Genomic DNA, 19083 nt, shown 5'->3' with positions numbered 1-19083 from the left:
ATCCCTCAAAATTCAGACATGTGTGGACACGAAGTTTTAGTTTTTTTATAATCATCCTAAAATGGATGACACGCTTGGGTGCTTCAACTCTTTTTGCTGTTGCTTATATTGCCAACATGAAACACTAAAGTTCAACAAATCTGAGCGATTTAAGAAAAAAAACAATATAGATGTAGTTCTATTCAAAAGTGTGACCTTCTTTTTCCAACTTTTAAAGTGAAGATAACACAATATCTGTATTTTTCACCTTCTCTTCAGAGACATTAATTGGTTTTTACAACACTCTTCCATATTATTAGTCTGTTGCCCCTTTTCATCATCTGACATCCCACAGCAGGGAGATGTAGCCCCTGTTTTGCAGAAGCTCAGCAGCCCACACAAATGTCACATAACTGAACAAGACATTCTAATCGACTACATTGACTTGTGCCTTGAAGCTGCAGACGTGCCATATAAATTAATTCCATTGTACAGGTGCAGTCTACTTGACTTGGCTAAGTGCACTAAGGGTTAAGAGGAGCATCACTTTGTGAGTATACTAGGTTGATCAGACTCAACGCCAGGGGCAAGAACAGTAAGTAAGGAGCAGCTCGGGGGCTCTCTTGCCAGTCACTATCCTGACCTTAATCTCCTGGGCTCAACAAAACATCTTCACTTTTGATTTATTGGACTGTGTTATTTACATGGACTGAAAAAAACAAACAAAAAAAAAACATGGCCTCGTAATGGGGGATGTTCACTTTTTGTTAGTTTGTTGCAGACAGAAGTCCATTTCAATTTGTCCGATGTTGGTTGAGTCAGACTTGTCTTATCTACAAACAAAGGCATTTAGAACATTTCATAAGTTGATAACATGGGCGTTGTCTGTGCAGCCCAGAACAAAAAGGAAGTAACTGGTTGAAACAACGGAAGAGATGTGAAAGGGGGATGGCTCCCTCTGCTGTTGGCAACCGATAAGCTTTGAAAAACACTGACAGCATTTTCGTAAGAGATGTATCTGTGCAATACTACGAAGCACATTACAAAAGAATGTAACATTTCTGATTGCAGTATTCTATTATAGCCCAACTATCTTTGCTCAATGGTGGCTATACTCAAGTGGTTCAGTTTCAGAGTTGCATGCCGTTTCTGTCACAATGTCCAGGCTTTCTAAGACAGCGAGCAGAACATATTTGTTACTAAAACTTTTCCTACTGTGAAAAGCACAAGGGTCTGTTGTTAGAAAGGCTTGAAATTATTGAAAGACCAAGGTAAAAGATAGTTTTAAGATAGTTTAATTCTGTACTTTTATACTGTACAAGTAAAACAGTACAATAAAAGATATTCAAAGAATCATACTCCTGTTAGAATTACATTTTTAATCCTTAAAACAGGAATAAAAAAAGTATAGTGAAGATTATTTTGTGTTATTTTACTCACTTACTCTGTGAAAAGCACAGTGCACACTACAGTGCAAGTCTTAAGTCACCTCTCATTTCTTTTTATTTGCCTCGAAGACTTCCAGACTTCCCTGTAATCTTTGGAAATGGTCCTGAAACGATAGTTCTCCAGGCTCTCTGAAGGTCTATCAAAGTTTTTCTATTAAAAGCAGTGTTTTTTCAATCATTTTCAGTCAAGTCTTGGCCCCTGATTATTTTCAGAAAACGTTTTTTGGTTTGTTCAGTTTAACTTAACACTGACCTATGAATTATTCTAGCAAAACAAAAAAAAGGCCCCTCAACTCAAGTAATAAACTAGTGTTGTGTCTATGACAGTCAACTTAGAAAATGACATATTCTTAATTGTATCTTTATACACTTTGATACGAGCAACTTGTTACAAAGGACACCTTTAAAGAAATTGGAGGCCAAAAGAATGAGTGGCAGGCCTAAAAATATGTATATCTACAGCAGTTAAATAGTATCTGAAAGGAATATCCTCAAGAAATAGAAAAAAAAAACCTCACAGAGGAACTGGAAGCTGCATCTGACCCTTCAGTTAGTCCATCTATGGTTCACAGAGGCCATTCTTAAGGAAGGAAAACCAGGAGAAAAGACTGAGGTATGCCAAAAGACCCAAAAACTGGACAGAAATTTTGCTGCAACAGGTTTTTATGGAGTGATGCATCCTCCCTAGAACCTGGACCTCCACATTGGTGAAGCGGTGTGTGGTCATCTTGACAGAAAAGGCAACCAACATCCAAAGAGGAACATTGGGATGTCCTTCAAGAAGCCTGGAGAACTATTCCTGAAGACTACTTAAAGATATAACATGGAAGATTGTCTAAGAGGGTTCAGGCTGTGTAGAAGAATAAAAGTGGAAATACCAAACGCTGACTTTCAAGCTTTCTAGAATCGAACAAACTGGGTTTTGCCTTAGTGACTGTATGTCTATTAGTGTTTGACATGTTTAAAAAAAAATAGCTGCACCAATCTCCTCTCTTCTCTGGCAATGCATAAAGAAATGATGTGTGTATTGATACCTTTACACAGTTCTGTTTATAATAAACATGTGAGATATGATTCACATGCTGAAAACAGACTAGCCCCTGTGTGCTTCAGGCACCTTTGGGAGCAACTAGTTGCTCAAAGTGCCACTGTTGTCTGGGTTGATGTGCACACTGGCGCAGGAACAGACCACCTGCTCCAGAGTTGGTGCTGATTTCTCCTGGACCACTTGGCACCGGACCACTTTGCACCAGCCCTCCGTCTTTCACAGCCTCCACACATAACTGGGAATGTTGGTGCACCAGCTGGCCGCTCAGCTGAGGGTTGCAAAACAGAGTGACTTAACCCAGAAAAAAAAGAGTGAAAACCGTAGGACAAGAACAAGTTAAATGATCTGCCTTGCCTTTATGAACTTCCACTGGAATCTGCTGCTGGGTGGTTTTTGGGCAGGGCACGGAGAGAGGACCACCCTTTCTCCTTTAATATCAAAACACAAAGCCCCCATGGGCCCCCATCGCACTTCACCCTCAGAGTTTAGATCACAGTGCTGCAACAGGAGCAGATCTTTATTATCATCATGTATAATGACTCTTTGCTTCATTGCTGATGAATGCGTTATCATGGTTACCTGGCTGCCTGTCCCACTACATGGGGCTATACTCATGGCCCCACCCTGCAGCCCCTGCCCGCTGGGGTAGTCTGCACAGCTACCAGTGCCCACACTGTACAGCTTCAATCAGGAACATATACTGCATGTCACATCATAATCTTTGAGAAACAATCTCTTGTGTGTAAGCGAGTGTGTCATACTGTACCTCGCCTGACAGTGTGGGCCTGTCCTGGGGTACATAGAGCTGTGGGTAGACTGTAGAAAGGAACCAGTGGAAGTCCCTACAACCCAGACTCTTCTTCAGTCGCACACGCTGTGCAATGTTCGGGCTCTCAGACTAAGCAAAGTGAGGTTAGATTTTTAGTGCGAGACTCACTTACTGGACAGTCTCTTCCTAACACGAATTAACTCACACACACACACCTGTCGGATGAAATGAGCAAGCGTGTCCCTCCTGTAAAAGATCTTCCTGTAAGAGTCCATCCAGGTGTCAGCGACACGGATCTTGTTCCTCTGAAGCAGATCCTGGTCCGGGAAGATGTAAGGCAGGTGATGGCGACTGAGGTGTGCCACGCGGGAGCAAGGCACAACCTCCATGGAGCCCCCACATGACCACACCTATAGAGAGTAGAAATATTCAGGTTTATTAGGGTTATTTAGAGAGCACAATATTTGATGAAACACAACAGTTAAACAACCAGAAAACACTGACATTTACAAAAAAAAAAAAACGTTTTTGTCCTTTTGTTTTTTTTTATCTTTTCACAATTTCTCTTTTGAGGTGTTCTGTGAAATTCTGTCTCTTCTGTTTAGTTGCTTTTTCTGCAACATTGCCTTGATTTGTACCTCTTGCAGAACAAGTTATCCTCTTCTCTACTTTGTTATGTTTTGGGAAATGTTGCGTCATGCGAGGGCTGCGGTGAGTTTGTGAGGACACACCACATAAACGTTTCATCTTAATAGTAGCAAAAGAAGTACAGTTTGTGCTTTCGTGGTAATCATGGGAAGCCAAATGGATTCATAATATTTTTTCACTGTGCATTCATTTGTGGGACAAAGCATCCCATGACCGCTGGTTAACCTGAAATTTTCCACTTGCAAAAGACATCATCTTACGGTACAACATTCCTGAAGCCCTGACAGAAGGCAGCTGAATCACTCAGGCAAAGCATTGCTAAAGTATCATACATGACTTACACTTTTCATTTTCTGTCTGGTGTGTGCGTGTGTCAGAAGAAAGAAGAATCAGAAGTAAGAAATTATATTGGATTTTTTTAATAGTATTACCCTGATAGACAGTTCAATTTGTTCCACCCCCCACAGCAGCATCCCGGGGTCATACGCTCCCACACTTTGGAAGAAATGTCTGTCAATGGCCACAACTCCGCCTCCTAAAGCTGGGCTCCTGTTACAGTCAGAATCAGTATTACTTTTAATACCAAACACAGGGGGGAGTTTGCGTCTCCTGAATAAAACAAAGCCATGAACATCAGAGTATTTCAAACGGAGTCTCACAATTTTTTTTAAGTTTCAAAGGCGAATTCCACTACAGTGCTCTCTATTTTTTTGTTAAACCTGACCGTTTTAGGTTTATACTCACTGCACAGGTCGAACAGCCATCTCTGGGTCCTTATCTTGCAGTTGAGGATTTGACTCCCAATAGAAGTCAAGTTTCCAGTCGAACACTCCCCTAACTGGCCACTGGGTGGCATTATATTGAAAAGTCTGCCAGTCTATCACATCCATGATAGGGGACACCACTCTGGTCCTGTGAAGACACCCCGTTTGCTTTTTATTCTAAAATAACTTTCTTCATTGACATATATATGGTGTATTAATATGTGAGAGTAGTTAAACAGCATTCATTGACAATATCTTAAGTCATTAGTCTGTAGGCATCTGGAGGAGTAAGAAGGGGTTTTCCTATCTGTGTGTGTTTGTGTGTGGTATTGCAAATGTCTGGCCAGGTGTGATTCAGCCTTCATAAGAGAGACTAAGTTCTATTATGCATGTGTTTTTGGAGGTTTTTCTTCCAAACAGCTACATTATGTGATGTGATACTCTTTTAATTGGATTAAATGGAATGAAAATATTGAAAAAGGAAACAGCAGAAATGAGAGCGGGATCTAACATGTGGCTTTGAGGGTTGAGTTCCTGCAGATTCCTGGCCTGAGACTTCAGCCTAATTACCTAGTCTAATTAGAGCCACACTGCAGGCTGCCTAGCCAAATCATGAGAGCCGAGTCTCGGATACACACTGGGCTCACACATCCCAGCTTTTCAGCTCTACTAATGAATGAGGGCAAGTAGGAACTCTGAACCCTCGGTTATCTCACTTCCTACAAGTGGTTCTGTCAAATGGCAGAGGAAGCAGATAAAGCTTAGCTGCGGGGTTGGAATCTGTCTGGCATAGTGTGTATCATTTTGTTAAGTTTTTTTCCCCATCACAAAACTCTGGGTAGCGTTTTTTTTATTTTTTTTTTATGTATTAACCCAGCAAAGAAAGTTACAATTAGTGTGATAAAAGAAGAAGGGTGCAATGGGATGAAACAATGTTACAGGGTGTTATTATTCTTAAAGAATATGAGAAAATATTCTCGGGTAGTTGGTGTAAAATAGAACCTGTCCTGGGCAACTCTGTCCAGCAGTGGTTCCAGCCATCCATTCTGGCATTCACAGTGGGAGTCCATGAATACCAGCACCTCCCCTGTTGCTCTGGCAGAACCCAGAGTGCGACATCCTCCAACACCCAGACGCCTACTACTGCGAATAAGACGCACACCCTCCAGGTGAGACACATACTCACTCAGCACAGTTTTCAGGTGACCTAAGAGGCGCAAAGAAGAGGCCGAACAAGCGGTCAGTCAGTAGACATATGGAGGAATGGACGGATGGATGGATGGGGAAGCTCACCATGCTGGCTTAGGTCGTCTACCAGCAGGACCTCCTGCAGATACTGTTTGGGTGCCGTATCGAGCACGCTGTGCACAGTGCGCAGGAGCGTGGACCAAGCCTCGTCGTGGAAACAGATAACAACACTGGCAGACGGCAGAGACTCACTATGTTGTTTATGCATACACCTGTGTAATAGTAAAGCAATACAAAATCAGCTAAAAGCACATTATATACAAATATATGCGCTTTGACCACACTCACTCAGGATGGCGCGCCTCTGGCAGTTTGCGATGCAGTGAAACCCTCTCGCTGACCACCTCACTGAAACCGTATTTCTGCAATGAAGTGTGCTCCATATCTTTCTGCGACCCCCCCAGGTACAGCCGCACTGCTCTCCCCATTTCACCATGCGTTGGTGTCCTGGCAGCGGTGGTATCTTTAAGGGTTCCGGGCAGAAGCATCTTGTAACTGCGTTTCCTCTGCGGCAGGCTCTTGGTGCCCTGCATGGATGGAACGAATAGCAATTGGTCTTCTTGTAGAGATTTTAGTGGAGCCAAATCGACTCCGAGCTCTAAAGCGGGGTCGCGGGAGTCCACGATGACTTCCAGCTGTGGTGGACCAGGAATCCGTTGGAGGGGGCGACGGGGAGTTCCAGGTTTCTGAAAACTGTGGTTGCGGTTCCTGTTGAACAGATCGGAGAGTGTCAGCATGACCAGGGCGAGACCAAGGAGCATCAGCCAGAGGCAGAGCATCCTCCTCCGGGCAGTTGTAGCTCTGCCCCACAGCCTCATGCTGAAGAACGCGGAGGCCACGGTGCTCAGAAGTCAACCCAGTGCTGTCTCCACTTGCACATTTTTGAGTTTTGACTCAGCCTTGAAGCGGATTGCATCTCACGAAAGTGGTGAAAATCGACATGGGTTGTTCAGATGACAGATACACCAATATAGCCTGACTCTATTCGTGAGCATTTTGAAGATTGTGGTCGAATCCATCAAGCAGCAGACTTTGGATAAGAGTGAGAGGCAGAGCAGGTTCAAGACAAGCCCCGAACTTCTCGAGGTGTGCACTCAACCTTTTTTTTCAACTCGTCCCGCGGTCCTAAAGCCTGCGTAAACTTGAGCTGCACTTCTGTGGTTGAAAAATGCATCTGATGCAGCCACCTGCTCTCCAAACGTTCACGGCGTTCATTCCTATTGAATTCCCAAGGGTTCAGAGTCAATTAAAATCCATTTTTAGCGCAGTTGTCTTTTGGGAGATTGTGTGTTGAACGTCAGAATATATTAACATTCATGGAATGGCTCATTCATAAATGTTTTTGAAAAACGCCACAAGTCTACTTCAAAACTCCGTTTCATTGCAGTGACAACAGCATTATGCAATAAATAGGCCAATGTTGTTTTGGTTAACAACAGCTTTTTTACATTTGCCGGTTCGTGTATGACAGTCTGTTTGGCGCAGGCGTTCCCCCCGATGCGCCACACATCAAAGACTCTCTCTCTGTCCAGCTGGCGGCGGGCCGAGTGGTCCCATGACGGACTGTAAGTGATGGGGAAGCGGGGCGGTCGCACCTTCGATTCCTCTAGTGATCTTGGCAGCTGAGGCAGTCTGCTGTTTTCAACGAAATGGAGAGAAAAGTCCAAAAGACTTGCGTCTGGTTTCAGCGCGTTTGTGGAAGTTGGCGTGGTTGGGTTTTGTTTAAAACATTTCATTTACATTGCAGCACATCGAAAATATGCTTTTTCCACAGCAGAGACACAAGAAAGCTGGTGGAAGTTGGAGAGAAAATAGCATGCCCACGTCATGGATTTTCATAGAAACTGAAAAACATAGTTACTCAATACATTTTCCAAAAGAGCAGTCGCCAGTATAAGGTCAGACTTTTCGTCTTTTTTTTTCTTTTCACTACCGCATTACAAAAAGTGAAGACGTTTTGCGTCAGAGCTTTATATAGTGGCTGACTGAAACTGTGAAAGGCCAATCTGTACAAGCTGGAAGATCAGCTCGGGGAGCTCCGAAGCTAATAAAGCTACCACTTTATTCCCTGATGGCTCTGCAGCGGGTGGGGACTCTCCGTAAAGAGTATAAATGAGTGGGTGGGATTACCCTTCCTCCTGTTATGCACTTAGAAACTCTCCTCCTCTCTCTCGGTATGACAGGAAGAAAAAGTCTCTGATAATTATGATTACAGCTAAAAGACAAGAGTAGGACACCTGGAGAGACACTGGGAAGTTAAAAGAGGATGACACAGAGCGCAAAATGAAGGTGTTACAAAGAGGGTGGAAATGACAGAGAGCCGCAAAAGATCAGAGACAAAGACAGAGAGACTCAACCACCTCTTGACTCCAGTGTTCTTGTGGGAATGTATTTGAAAGCCTCGCGACTGAGAAGGAAAGAAGACCTTCGTGTATTTCCAGTGCTGCACAGTGAACACCATATGTTCCTCTGCGCAGCCAAAACACACAGTGAAGTGAAGTTTCCACTGCCAGCACATTTTCAGACTCAGGAATAAACAGCAAAAGTTCATGGACACACGCACGCAGGGCTGCACGCACAAAAGTCCGGGCCACATTCTGTGGAATGGTTCTGCATTCCATCACCTAGTAGAAGCCAAAGCTGTAAATGAAAAGGCACGACAAGCACAGCAGAGAGGGTAATGTGACTCTTGGCTCGGCAGCTCAAAGTATTTCTGGTCCGATACTCATTCATACTTTTCCTTCTTTACAAGCACAAATGTCTGGAGTTCAGTGTGTGTGTGTGCATGACACACACATGTGACACAGATGGTTACGAAGTTAAACTTAGAATATAATATGTTTTTCGTTGTTGTTGTCGTTTTTCACAGAATACTAATTTTATGCTGGACTGAAGAAATGCAAATATATCGGACAACAACACGCCAAAAACACAAGAAATAGGGAAAAAAAACTTTTTTCACAAATACAACAAAACAGAATAAGCAACAAGACAAGACCTACAATAATTCACAAAACAGAAAACACAGCATTTCAGACAACACAACAGCAAAAAGCTGCCAGCACACAATGAAACAAAAATACTCTGGAGCACAAAAAGCAAAAGAACAATAACATTTTTTTTTAGTGACAACATTTCAGAGATGTTTAGTGAAGTGTTTCATGCTTCCCGAAATAACTTTTTCATTTTATGTCTTATTCTGTTGGGGGTTTTTTTCTTTTCCCTTTTTATGTTTAAGTTGATTTTATGTCTGAAAACAGAACATCTGAAGAAATCAATGTGATGGAATTTCTTTTTTTTCTGACATTATTCATCTTCAAATTTTAATAATTACCATCGGTGCGTTTCTATATCATTCTAAAAACAATTGTTTGTTGCACTTTCTATCCAAATAAACGTGTTACAGAGCACTGTTGCCTTGGGGTTTGTCTGCCAACTTTATTTTGTTTTTTTGTGTGGCGGCAGGCTGCGAGAAGCTGCGGAGTGGTGCTGCCCTCTACTGGATACGTACAATACTGCTGCTCACCGACGGTTTTACAGTTTGGTCACATGTTATGAGGACAGAAAGAGTGTTAAATTAGAAATTCAATTTTCTCCCATGCATGCTTCTCAGTTGAGTAAACGTTTGAATGAATTATTCTGATAACATGTGACCTGAAATGAAATCATTTGGTGTTGGTGGTCTTACCGTCTCTGATATATTTTAAGAAACAAATACCACTTAAATGCCAATCAATTCCACTTTTAATCTTAACGGTGATATCTGATCATTTTTAAGCCAATTAAATAGATCTATTTTATCATTTGATTTCCACACAGGATTTCCAAATATTTTCATCTGACAATCCAACCATCAGTTGATCATTCTTATAGATATTCACAGGTTCAAATCCATTCTTTATCAATAAGATATTGTAGATGCATTAGTTGACATAATGTCATTGAGTAGTGATTCAACAGAAATCACTGTATCCGCTTCAAAATGGGAAAATCGAGCCCCATTGCCTTTACTCTTGCCAATATGGATTAAGTATGCAGTCTCGCATAATTAAACTATTTTAATCTTATATTCACCTCCAGTAGCAATAATAATAAATAAGCAACCATTCAGAGCATTGGCAATGTTTGCACGTTAGATTCGCGCTTGTGTGTCTCTTTCTCCTTTTGATCGAGGTTTTCTATGCGTTGACTTTTGAACAGATATTCTGGATCAGTCAGTTTTGCACTTGAGGAGCCCTTTGCCACCGTTTCCAAACCATGCGAGGATACTCACATGTTGGACGCTGCTGAAAACGAACCGCTGGATATCACACGCCTTCCTTCTGCTTTTCAGAGGCGCAACCTGCACGCACCTCGGAGCGGTGACAGCAGCAAAAGTATCGGATAGTTCGGTCATGTGTCCAACTGTCACGCGTGGGATGTCGGACGACCACGCTGGAAAGACATGCCTGCAATATACACTATGTTCAATACAATCAGATTAAAAATTAAAATAAAAAAAGGGGGTGGGGGCGTGTCGGTCCCTTTAGTTTAATATCTTATCTTACAAAACTATTATTTAATATGTTCTTTGCATATCTGTAGCGGTGATATTTATTTTTAGTGACAAATAAAAGCACTTATAGAATTAGAATTGTAGATCGACCGACGTATACCAAAACAAATATACAACATCAACCACAAAAACTCCAAAGACTATACGAAGAAAACGACTAAGGACATTTGCCACTGGTAAAGTTTTAAAACTTACAAATACATGATGGAATATTATGATCATCATAACAATGATAATGATGTTCTAATGATCAAATATCAGCAAAAAAATATGGCCATAGCCCTCATCTCCAGCGCACGGCAGCAACAACTTCATATTAATACAAGTTTTTCCAACTGCCTTAATAATCTTCTTTAGGAGTTGGGGGAAGAGGAAGAAGAAGAAGAAAAAAAATAAAGAGTCAAATGAGCATGCGTACATGTCCGCGCGCATCTCATCTCCCTCGAGTTTCCTGAGCTCGGGAGCCTAATGAGTGATGAGATGCGCCTCGTTAGGAAACGTCACATGTTTGTGAGCTGAGCGGGGTGACATTAAATTAGAGGACATCACGCTAAGCAGGGGGGGAAGAAGCCACAGGACGAAGGCAGAGGGTGGCACAAGAAGCTGTGTCAGTCAGTCCTCACCCAAACTTTTTGTGCAAGTTTTGAACGTGTCGAATTTTTATCGGGAACATGGAAGTCTTGCGGTGTGCGTTTTTCCTGGCTTGCGCCTGCTGCGTAAATCAAGCTGAAGGACGCAAAAGTAAGTGCTATCATTCTGAACTTGAACCATCATATCTTACTAAAGTGGAATTTAGGATGGCAGTTGCACGATCAGGTTGTAAGTGGTTCATGTGAACTGTGAACGAAACGTGTTTGCTGGATTTCTACAGTTGCAATTGTAATGTAGTCAAACTAAAAATGTTGCTCATTTGTGCAAATTATGTTGCGCTTACGAGGAATAAAATAGACTTCTGATGCTGGCTATTCATTCCAAAGTTTCTGTAAAGTCTGTCCTGTTGTCAGCTCTCTGCAGTAAAGGTCCCATGAGCCCAATTAAGGCGTGTGAGAAGCTGACGGTCACCATCCAGCTTCACAACTGATCTCTATAAATCTATATCATATGGGACATGCGGACGGTTTTTAATTTTTCATAATATCCAGATGTTGTCGCAGAAAGTTTTAAGAGGAGAAAATAAGCCTTTTATGGACTAAAGCCTTTTCTATGAAAGTTTGTTGATTACAAAAAAAAAAAATCAATACATTTTAACACGTTTAAATCCAAAGCTTTTTTGTTTGTTTTTTACGAGTTCGGTCATGCGATGATGTGTTCTCAGACGGTCGTTTGCTCATAGATGCTCCAACAAATAATTTGGTTCTTTTTCCTGTAATCAAATTACTGCGATGGAATTTGTTGTTTTCCTTATCAAAAAAGAAGTGTCGCTCCGGTGAAATTCGGTCAGAAGCTGGAAACAAATTCGTGTGAAGGAACCAGCGCGTTTAAAGATTAGAATGTGATTAAGATCACATTTTACAAGATCAGATACATTTTTTTATTTATTTTTTTTTTGCGATTATTCTTCAAGTGAAAGCCCGGGAGCAGACAACTCCGCTTTTGAAACTCCTACCTTCACATTTTATTTTCCGTTTTATTTACTGAGTATATACTTTATTTCCAGAGTTATTTTGTTTGCATCTCAAACAAGATTATATCCGATCTCAAACTCCCGATGGATTCCTCTCAGCGGATATTCAAAGCAGATTTTCCCGAAATCTTCCCTCAAATCGATGCGAGTTGAAAAATACTTTTTGATGGTTTGTTTGCTTATACAAACGGATAACGGAAAATATCTTATTTTTTGTTCAAAGATAGAAGAGCAACGGTCCAAAATACTTAAAACTCCCAGCCTCTTTCTCTCTGTTTGTTCTTCCTGTAGCATTTGCTGATATGTTCACCCACAAGCACTCTATAGTAAGGAAGATGCCATTTCCAATCCCACCAATCCCTGGCTGGGATCCTGACACCAACCCATGGGATGATTACCTCTACCCCCCATTGAACCCAAAGCCAAGGGAGCTCATGCATCACAGGGGTGAGTGGGATCTTTTATTTTAATCCCTCAAATATCTGCAGGGTATGTTTGTCAACCCTGTGCATCTTCCTCTCTGCAGGTAAACCCAAGGTCCGTCTGAACAGTGACAGTCCAGCTCTCAACGGCTCATGCATCTCTTTCACTGCCAAGCTGGAGTATCCTCCGTGCCAGAAGGAGAATGCCAACGGGGACCTTGTCTGGGATGAGCACTGCGAGGATGGTATGGAGCTGGAGGCCTCAGGTGCTGCCGGGAAGCCAGGCCAGGCCACGAACCTCACATCACACCTGTACAACATACAAGTCCACCAGTGTGCACCACGAAAATCTAAACCATGAGCTGAAAGAGGCTAAAATATCTATAACTGACAGCAATTAGCAAGTGGTACATGCTTGTGTGAGGATTTCCATCTAGAAATTAATTTTACATTCCATCAAGCCAAACCTATCAAATGTCAAATATTTACTAATGCGGCTTAATTTCCGTCATTTTAAAGTAACACATCACTTTCCTTTTATTTGAACAGCCAATGGACAGCTTCGCTCAGGTTATGTGTACAATTGGACTTCCTGGTTGGACGACTATGGCTTTGGAAAGTGCACAGACATGAAAAAATGCAACGTGTTCCCCGATGGGAAGCCCTTCCCTCAAAGCAATGACTGGAGACGCAAGAGTTATGTCTACGTTTGGCACACCATGGGTGAGTGTCCAGGTATGCACTTTGCCAAATCCAAAGAAAAACTGAATCTGCAGCGTCCCTGGTTTTGTCTCCTCGGTTTGTTCCAGGCCAATACTACGAGACATGCGATGGCTCTTCATCCAGCGTGACCATCAACACCACCAAAATCTCTCTGGGAGCAGAGGTCATGGAGGTCATGGTCTACAGGAAGCGTGAGCGCAGGAAGTACAGCCCCCTCACCACTGACAACACAGTCTTCTTTGTCACAGGTGGAGACCAACTCATTCAACACCATTTTATTTTTTCAGTCATCAGCCAAACAAACAAAACCTAGAAGGTTAATAATTTATCATTCTCCACACACACACCTTCAGATAAGATCCCTCTGGCGGTCGACATCTCCCAGAAGTCTGCGGTGAACCAATCTGAGAATGTTTTCTTCCGTGGCGAGGACGTGGTCTTCAAGGTCCAGCTCCACGACCCCAGCGGCTACCTGAAAACCGCCGCTGCCATCGACTACATCTGGGACTTCAGAGATGGCAACCAGCTGGTAACACACCGGGAGGTGACCACACACACCTACAGCACGCTGGGGACCATGAGTGTAAAGCTGGTGGTGGAGGCAGCGTTTCCTGTCGAGTGTCCACCTGCTTCTGCCACCCCGACCCCAAGACGTCCCACATCACCTCCTCACACAGGTACCGAACAGAGACAGACCGGCTAATATATAACACCTAAGAGCATTTTGGGAGGAGAACTGTTGGCACAAATCATAGTGAGCTTTCCAACAAATACAAAATTACTTTTGTTCAGGTTTACTGATAGAATTTGACCTAAAGAACCTGAATCATTTGTTCTTGTCCTCACAGCGTTGCTGTGGTTAGCCTTAGCTTTGAAGGCAAGTACGTAAAATGAAGAAAAGGTGTGTTGCCAAACAGTCTGGAGAAAATTAGCTATCAGCATCAATAAAAATATGTTTAATTTCAGTTGTCCTTTGATGGCTCTACTGAGACAAGCAAATGTATTGGCTCCCCATAGGCTGTTTGTTTCGGTTCCTGTGGTGCCAGCCCAAATCATTATTGGTCAAAAAGCCTCAATATATTTTGCTTAGTACTAGATAGGGATGCCAACTTTGAAAGGTTACAGGAATTAGTCTAACATGGCTTGTTTAGGAAGCTACAACCAAGAGAGGTCAGCTTAGGTAAGTAATAAATATTAAAAGCAGACATGAACTGGTACTCATGTTCTTTTTAAAAGGCAACACTATTTTTTTTAAAAATTACAAAAATCTAAGAACATTTTTACTTGTTATTAGCAAGTTATGTCTTGTCTGTGTTTGCTTAATGCAAAGAGCAGATTGTGATTTTCAAGCGGTCTTTAAAGCAGAAAGTCATCTACGAGGGCTTGAGGCACCAATCATGAATCACACTCTCATATGCTACTTGTCAAACATCAAATCAAAGTAGTTATGCATCTATGGTGCTCACATCTGTGCGTTTCCCTCCAGAGGCTCCAACAGCTCCACCTGTTACTCACGCGGTTACAACCAAGACGGAAACGACAGCAGGTGGGGTTCCACGGCACAGTGTTTAGAATTGCTTTGGTTTCTAAACATAAGATGGCTTATTTTACATGAAGTTAAAAGACCTAATGTTTCAGTGCCGCTCAGCACCAGACGGCCCCATCCGTCCCCTTCTGTCACTCCCATGACAACTGGGTTGCCCTCAACAGAACCACTTCCACCCACCGTTGCCACAGAGTCCTTCCCCACCAGCCTGCCGTTGCTCCGCACCAGGCGTCTCAACAGCAATGAGTGCTTCCGGTACGCCTATGGGACCTTCTCAGGCAACATTACCATTGTCGGTAGGTGGGAGGCAGCATTGTCCTCTTTTTTTTATCCCCTCCCCAGTGACACTTGATGAGTGACAGTGGTAATGAATACTGTCAAATACCTCCAAGTTGTGCCTGTTGCAATAGACTTTCACTGCATGATTGTTTAAGTCAAACATATTCCCAATTACAAGGAAAAAAAATAATTTCAATCAACTAATTTATCTTTGTTTTGTTACTTTTCTGCTTCTGATAATTGAAAACTCATGAGTTAAGATCAGCAATATTCTCGTAAGTGAATTATCAACACCATTAATATTTCCATTCTTTTAATATTGCAGTTTTTAAAATCAATACTGGTATCTCACAACACACCTACTCTGAATTCTATTCACGTTTCATTTATCTTTTTATAGTTGAACTGACTCATTTAGTTGGAAAATGGGATTGTGTTTTTTAAGTCATTTTGAAGTATTTGAAAGCAATTTTCTTTTCAATTTCATTAGGTTAGAGGAAGCTACTGCATCTGTTAAAAACAGAGTGTGACAGTGCAGCTGAACATCACAGCAAAAGTGCCAATTTAAAAACGTACCATTACAAAATAGTTCACCCTTATTACATTCCAAGAGGACTTTCTTTGTGCTCAAACCAATCCTTACTATTAATCTAAAAACAGAAAAACTAGGGTTTCATCATTGTAATGTTACAAGAAAACCTAAAACTAACTGAATAAATCTGTTCTCCACAGAGCCGAAGCACCCGGCAATCAACCAACAGCTAAACAGTCGCATCCTGGATGTGTCGGCTGCCAGAGTGACAAACACCGACGTCAACTTCCGGGTTAAATGCCTGGGCAGGTGTGCACTGGATTAGTCATCTGGTTTAAATAATGTGTAAAAAAAAAAAATTGAGAATTAAGAAAAACGTTGAAATAAAAGTAGCTTCTCACAATCTGCAAAGGTAAAATATGTAAAAATGTTTATTTGAAAACAGTTTCAAATCTGAAATAAGTTTTTACAGTCTTGTGAACCTGTGGTCCAGTTTTTACAATCTGAAAAATTAGCATCAACCTTCCATGTCCTGCAAAAACAGCTTTTTGAGGAGAGAAAAAAATAAATCCATTTTACACTTAGGATTTATCATTACAGTAAACCCCTTACTTCTCCATCCCTCAGCATCCCCACCTCAGCCTGCACCATTGTGTCAGACCCCAGCTGCACTCACGTGCACAACATCATGTGCGATGACGTGCCGCCATCAAACGAGTGCGAAGTGCATCTGAGGCGAAGCTTTCTGGAGCCTGGCACTTACTGTGTGAACATCACCCTGGAGAACTCCAGCAGCATGGCGCTTGCCAGCACCACCATTACCATCGACAAGTCCCAGGATGCACCTGGTTAGCGACACACCAACACACGAACAAATCACCATATTTTTAGAACTTTAATAAGAAATGTGACCACCAAGAAGGCAGAACGTGAAGAGATTGTTAATCTATCCTGTTGGTCCTTTTCACCTGCTAGTGCCAAAGACTCCCAACACCACAGGGGTGGTTCTCTCTTCAAGCGCTGTTCTGGTGGCCATCTTTGCATTCATTGCCTATCTGATCTACAAGTGAGTGGTCTTGTAACTGTAAGGTAATCCCTTGTACACTCAGCAATAATCCACGTCGAGGATTTCATGTGCTGTGCCTGTATGGATAAAACAAAGACATGCCCGTTTTGTCACTTTGATCAGCTTCTGTTTCCAGCCTTCCATGTTACCGTCATATCATGTTGCTTTCCTTCTCGTCTCTCCAAGGCGTCACAAGGTCTACCGGCCCATCCGAAGGTCACTGGTGGAGGATGCCTGCACCAACTCTGGGGCTGCAGGTCACATGGTTCGCCTGAAGGAGGCCCTCTTCCCCTCCAGTGAGGAGAGTCGCCACCTGCTGACTGAGAGGCGCCCCCTGTAGGTTTTAAAGAGCATCAAAGTTGCTCTGTTCAGCTCAAGAGAAAACAAAAAAAAGAAATGCTAAATCATTGGTAAAGTAAAATTTTAAGGAAATTATACTAATCTTTTGCATCTTGATTAAGTGGTTTAAGAGTGTTGGCTTCGGCTAAAGGCTAATGCTACAGAAACGGGATTTATAAGATGATGTACTAGAGAAGCTGTTAAATGCAGCACTCACTTTCATGCCATTCACTTCCGTGCCATTATTGGACGAAGAGGTTGCTAAGGAGATTAACAGCGTTCAAGTCAAGGTTTTCTTTTTCTAATCTAAAGAAATATTTCAACTTCTGTGCCAAGGTATGCTTTGCAGTGTTGTTCCCAATGCCAAGTTAAGTAAAAGATTAACAAATGTCCCACTACTAAGGATATGCGCATGTTTGTTCAGCCCAGTAATATGAATTTTAAACTGTGGGGCTCAAATAATTTAAAGGAATTAGTGGAAATCTGAAATGGCATCTCTATAATAAAGGTTGTCAACTAACCACCTCTCTGAGTTGCCTGTCTTTATATTAAATGCTTTTAACCAGTTTTGATTCCATGCACAGCAGAAAAAACCCAGCAGAAAACCAATCATTCAGCAAAAATACTGGTTAAAAAAATAAAACTACCAAAGAAACAGATTTGGAGGTTGAAGTTACTGAAATTAGAACACATTCACCTTGGCTCTGTAATGTCCCTATCACACAGTATAGAGACCAGGTGTGCTTTTTATTCCATAACTTAAGCCTCCTCACATGACCTGGAAGTTGTTGCAGCTTTTCAATTATTTTTCCAGAATTTTAAAAATCGAGCAGATGCAGACAGAGGAAATGGTCACATTCCATGCAGAGGAACTTTAAGTGGCACGATATGCAATTGTCGCACACAATTACATCGTTTTAGAGACGTTGTTTAATCTCCCAAGTTGCACAGTCAATTTTTTCCCCCTACACATCAGAGAAGCTAAAATGCACAAAAAGTTCTAGAATATTTTAAAAGTGGTCATGAGCAATAGTTTTCCTGGCTTTCAAGTTTTTCTTTGTATATTGGCTGCTTTTTGTGCTAATTTTTAGTCCAGTCCTTGTGCCATTAACTATTTTCTGAGGAAAATGGTCTATGAAGCATTAGGGGGGGAGGAAAGCGATGACCTAGTGCTCCGTTTATACACAAGAACCCATTTTAAATTGCATCTTTCGGCCCTTTGTCACTTGTCGCCTACTGCAAAGACTGTTCTAATCAATGACCAAAAAAATAAATAATATATGTATATTATAGACCTATTAGCAACTAACTCTGGTAAATCACCATGGTGTGCCACAAAATTTGAGGACCAAGTGGAGGACCATATTTGAAAGGAATGTTCTTAAAACAAAGCAGATTCAATAAACAATGAGATGCATCTGTTCCTTCAGTTGATCCGTTTACTGTTCACTGAAGCCTCATCAGAAATGGTCTCTATGGGAGGTTGTCAAGGTTGGCTGTCAAGAAGCAATTCTTAAGAAGAAAAAAAAAAAAAAAAAAAAAAAAAAAAGGCTGAGGTGTGCCAAATCAACAGATCTTATGGAGTGATGAATCCTCCAAAGAGCTTGGACCTCAGCATTATTGAAGCAGAGGGGGAAATCATCTTGACAAAAATAAAAAAACAACATGTAGCCAACATCCAAAGAGGAACTTGGGAATGTTCTCAGAGAAAGATCAAATTTTGTGGCATACCATGGTGTGTATGCACACACACACACACAGATCTCAGATGCCACAAAGGACACAAGTGGATCTTTCATTACAATGTTTTGCTGAGATGGATGTCCAGGTCACATCAAGAAAGTAATGTTTGTCAGGGAGGCAAGGAGACAAGTTAGCTGAATGAAAAGCAGCCTTAGATTTCTGGCACAGCGTTCCGATTCATGCCGGGTCTTATGGTAAAAGCAGGGAAAGCACTTAGATTCTTTAAGTTCTGTTCCCCCATCGTAAAGGTTAGGAGATCTTCATTGAAATGTCATGTAAATCAACAGGAAAATGCATTGTAGGACTACTTGTACATTACTCTAAATGAAGAATTTCACTGTGGCAGCTTT

The 19083-nt window shown here is 41.8% G+C and overlaps 2 protein-coding genes across 3 annotated transcripts; one reads left to right on the top strand and one right to left on the bottom strand.

Moving 5' to 3' along the window:
* Nucleotides 1-1772: 1772 nt before the first annotated feature.
* LOC140274973 (polypeptide N-acetylgalactosaminyltransferase 15-like) lies at nt 1773-6922 on the bottom strand. Its single transcript, XM_072370352.1, has 10 exons — nt 6193-6922; nt 5950-6116; nt 5659-5863; nt 4637-4804; nt 4324-4441; nt 3460-3654; nt 3242-3373; nt 3055-3156; nt 2830-2973; nt 1773-2743 (listed from the first exon to the last, which is right to left on the bottom strand). The coding sequence occupies exons 1-10, from the start codon at nt 6720-6722 to the stop codon at nt 2537-2539; spliced, it is 1968 nt and encodes a 655-aa protein (XP_072226453.1). The 5' UTR covers nt 6723-6922; the 3' UTR covers nt 1773-2536.
* A 4016-nt stretch (nt 6923-10938) lies between these two features.
* On the top strand, nt 10939-17510 carry gpnmb (glycoprotein (transmembrane) nmb). Of its 2 annotated transcripts, none has more exons than XM_072370281.1 (12): nt 10939-11200; nt 12375-12530; nt 12610-12750; nt 13055-13228; nt 13315-13476; nt 13582-13905; nt 14715-14774; nt 14867-15070; nt 15786-15894; nt 16213-16433; nt 16561-16651; nt 16838-17510. In XM_072370281.1, the coding sequence occupies exons 1-12, from the start codon at nt 11131-11133 to the stop codon at nt 16989-16991; spliced, it is 1866 nt and encodes a 621-aa protein (XP_072226382.1). In that variant the 5' UTR covers nt 10939-11130; the 3' UTR covers nt 16992-17510. The 2 variants fall into 2 exon arrangements, with proteins under 2 accessions (XP_072226382.1, XP_072226381.1); XM_072370280.1 differs by having other exon boundaries at nt 12610-12771.
* The last annotated feature ends 1573 nt before the right edge of the window (nt 17511-19083 follow it).

The sequence above is a fragment of the Leuresthes tenuis genome, unplaced genomic scaffold (assembly GCF_036924035.1).
Source record: "Leuresthes tenuis unplaced genomic scaffold, fLeuTen1.0.hap1 SCAF_18, whole genome shotgun sequence".
Classification (NCBI taxonomy): Eukaryota; Metazoa; Chordata; class Actinopteri; order Atheriniformes; family Atherinopsidae; genus Leuresthes; species Leuresthes tenuis.
The sequence above is the reverse complement of the archived record's forward strand: the minus strand, read 5'-3'. Positions and strand labels throughout refer to the sequence as shown.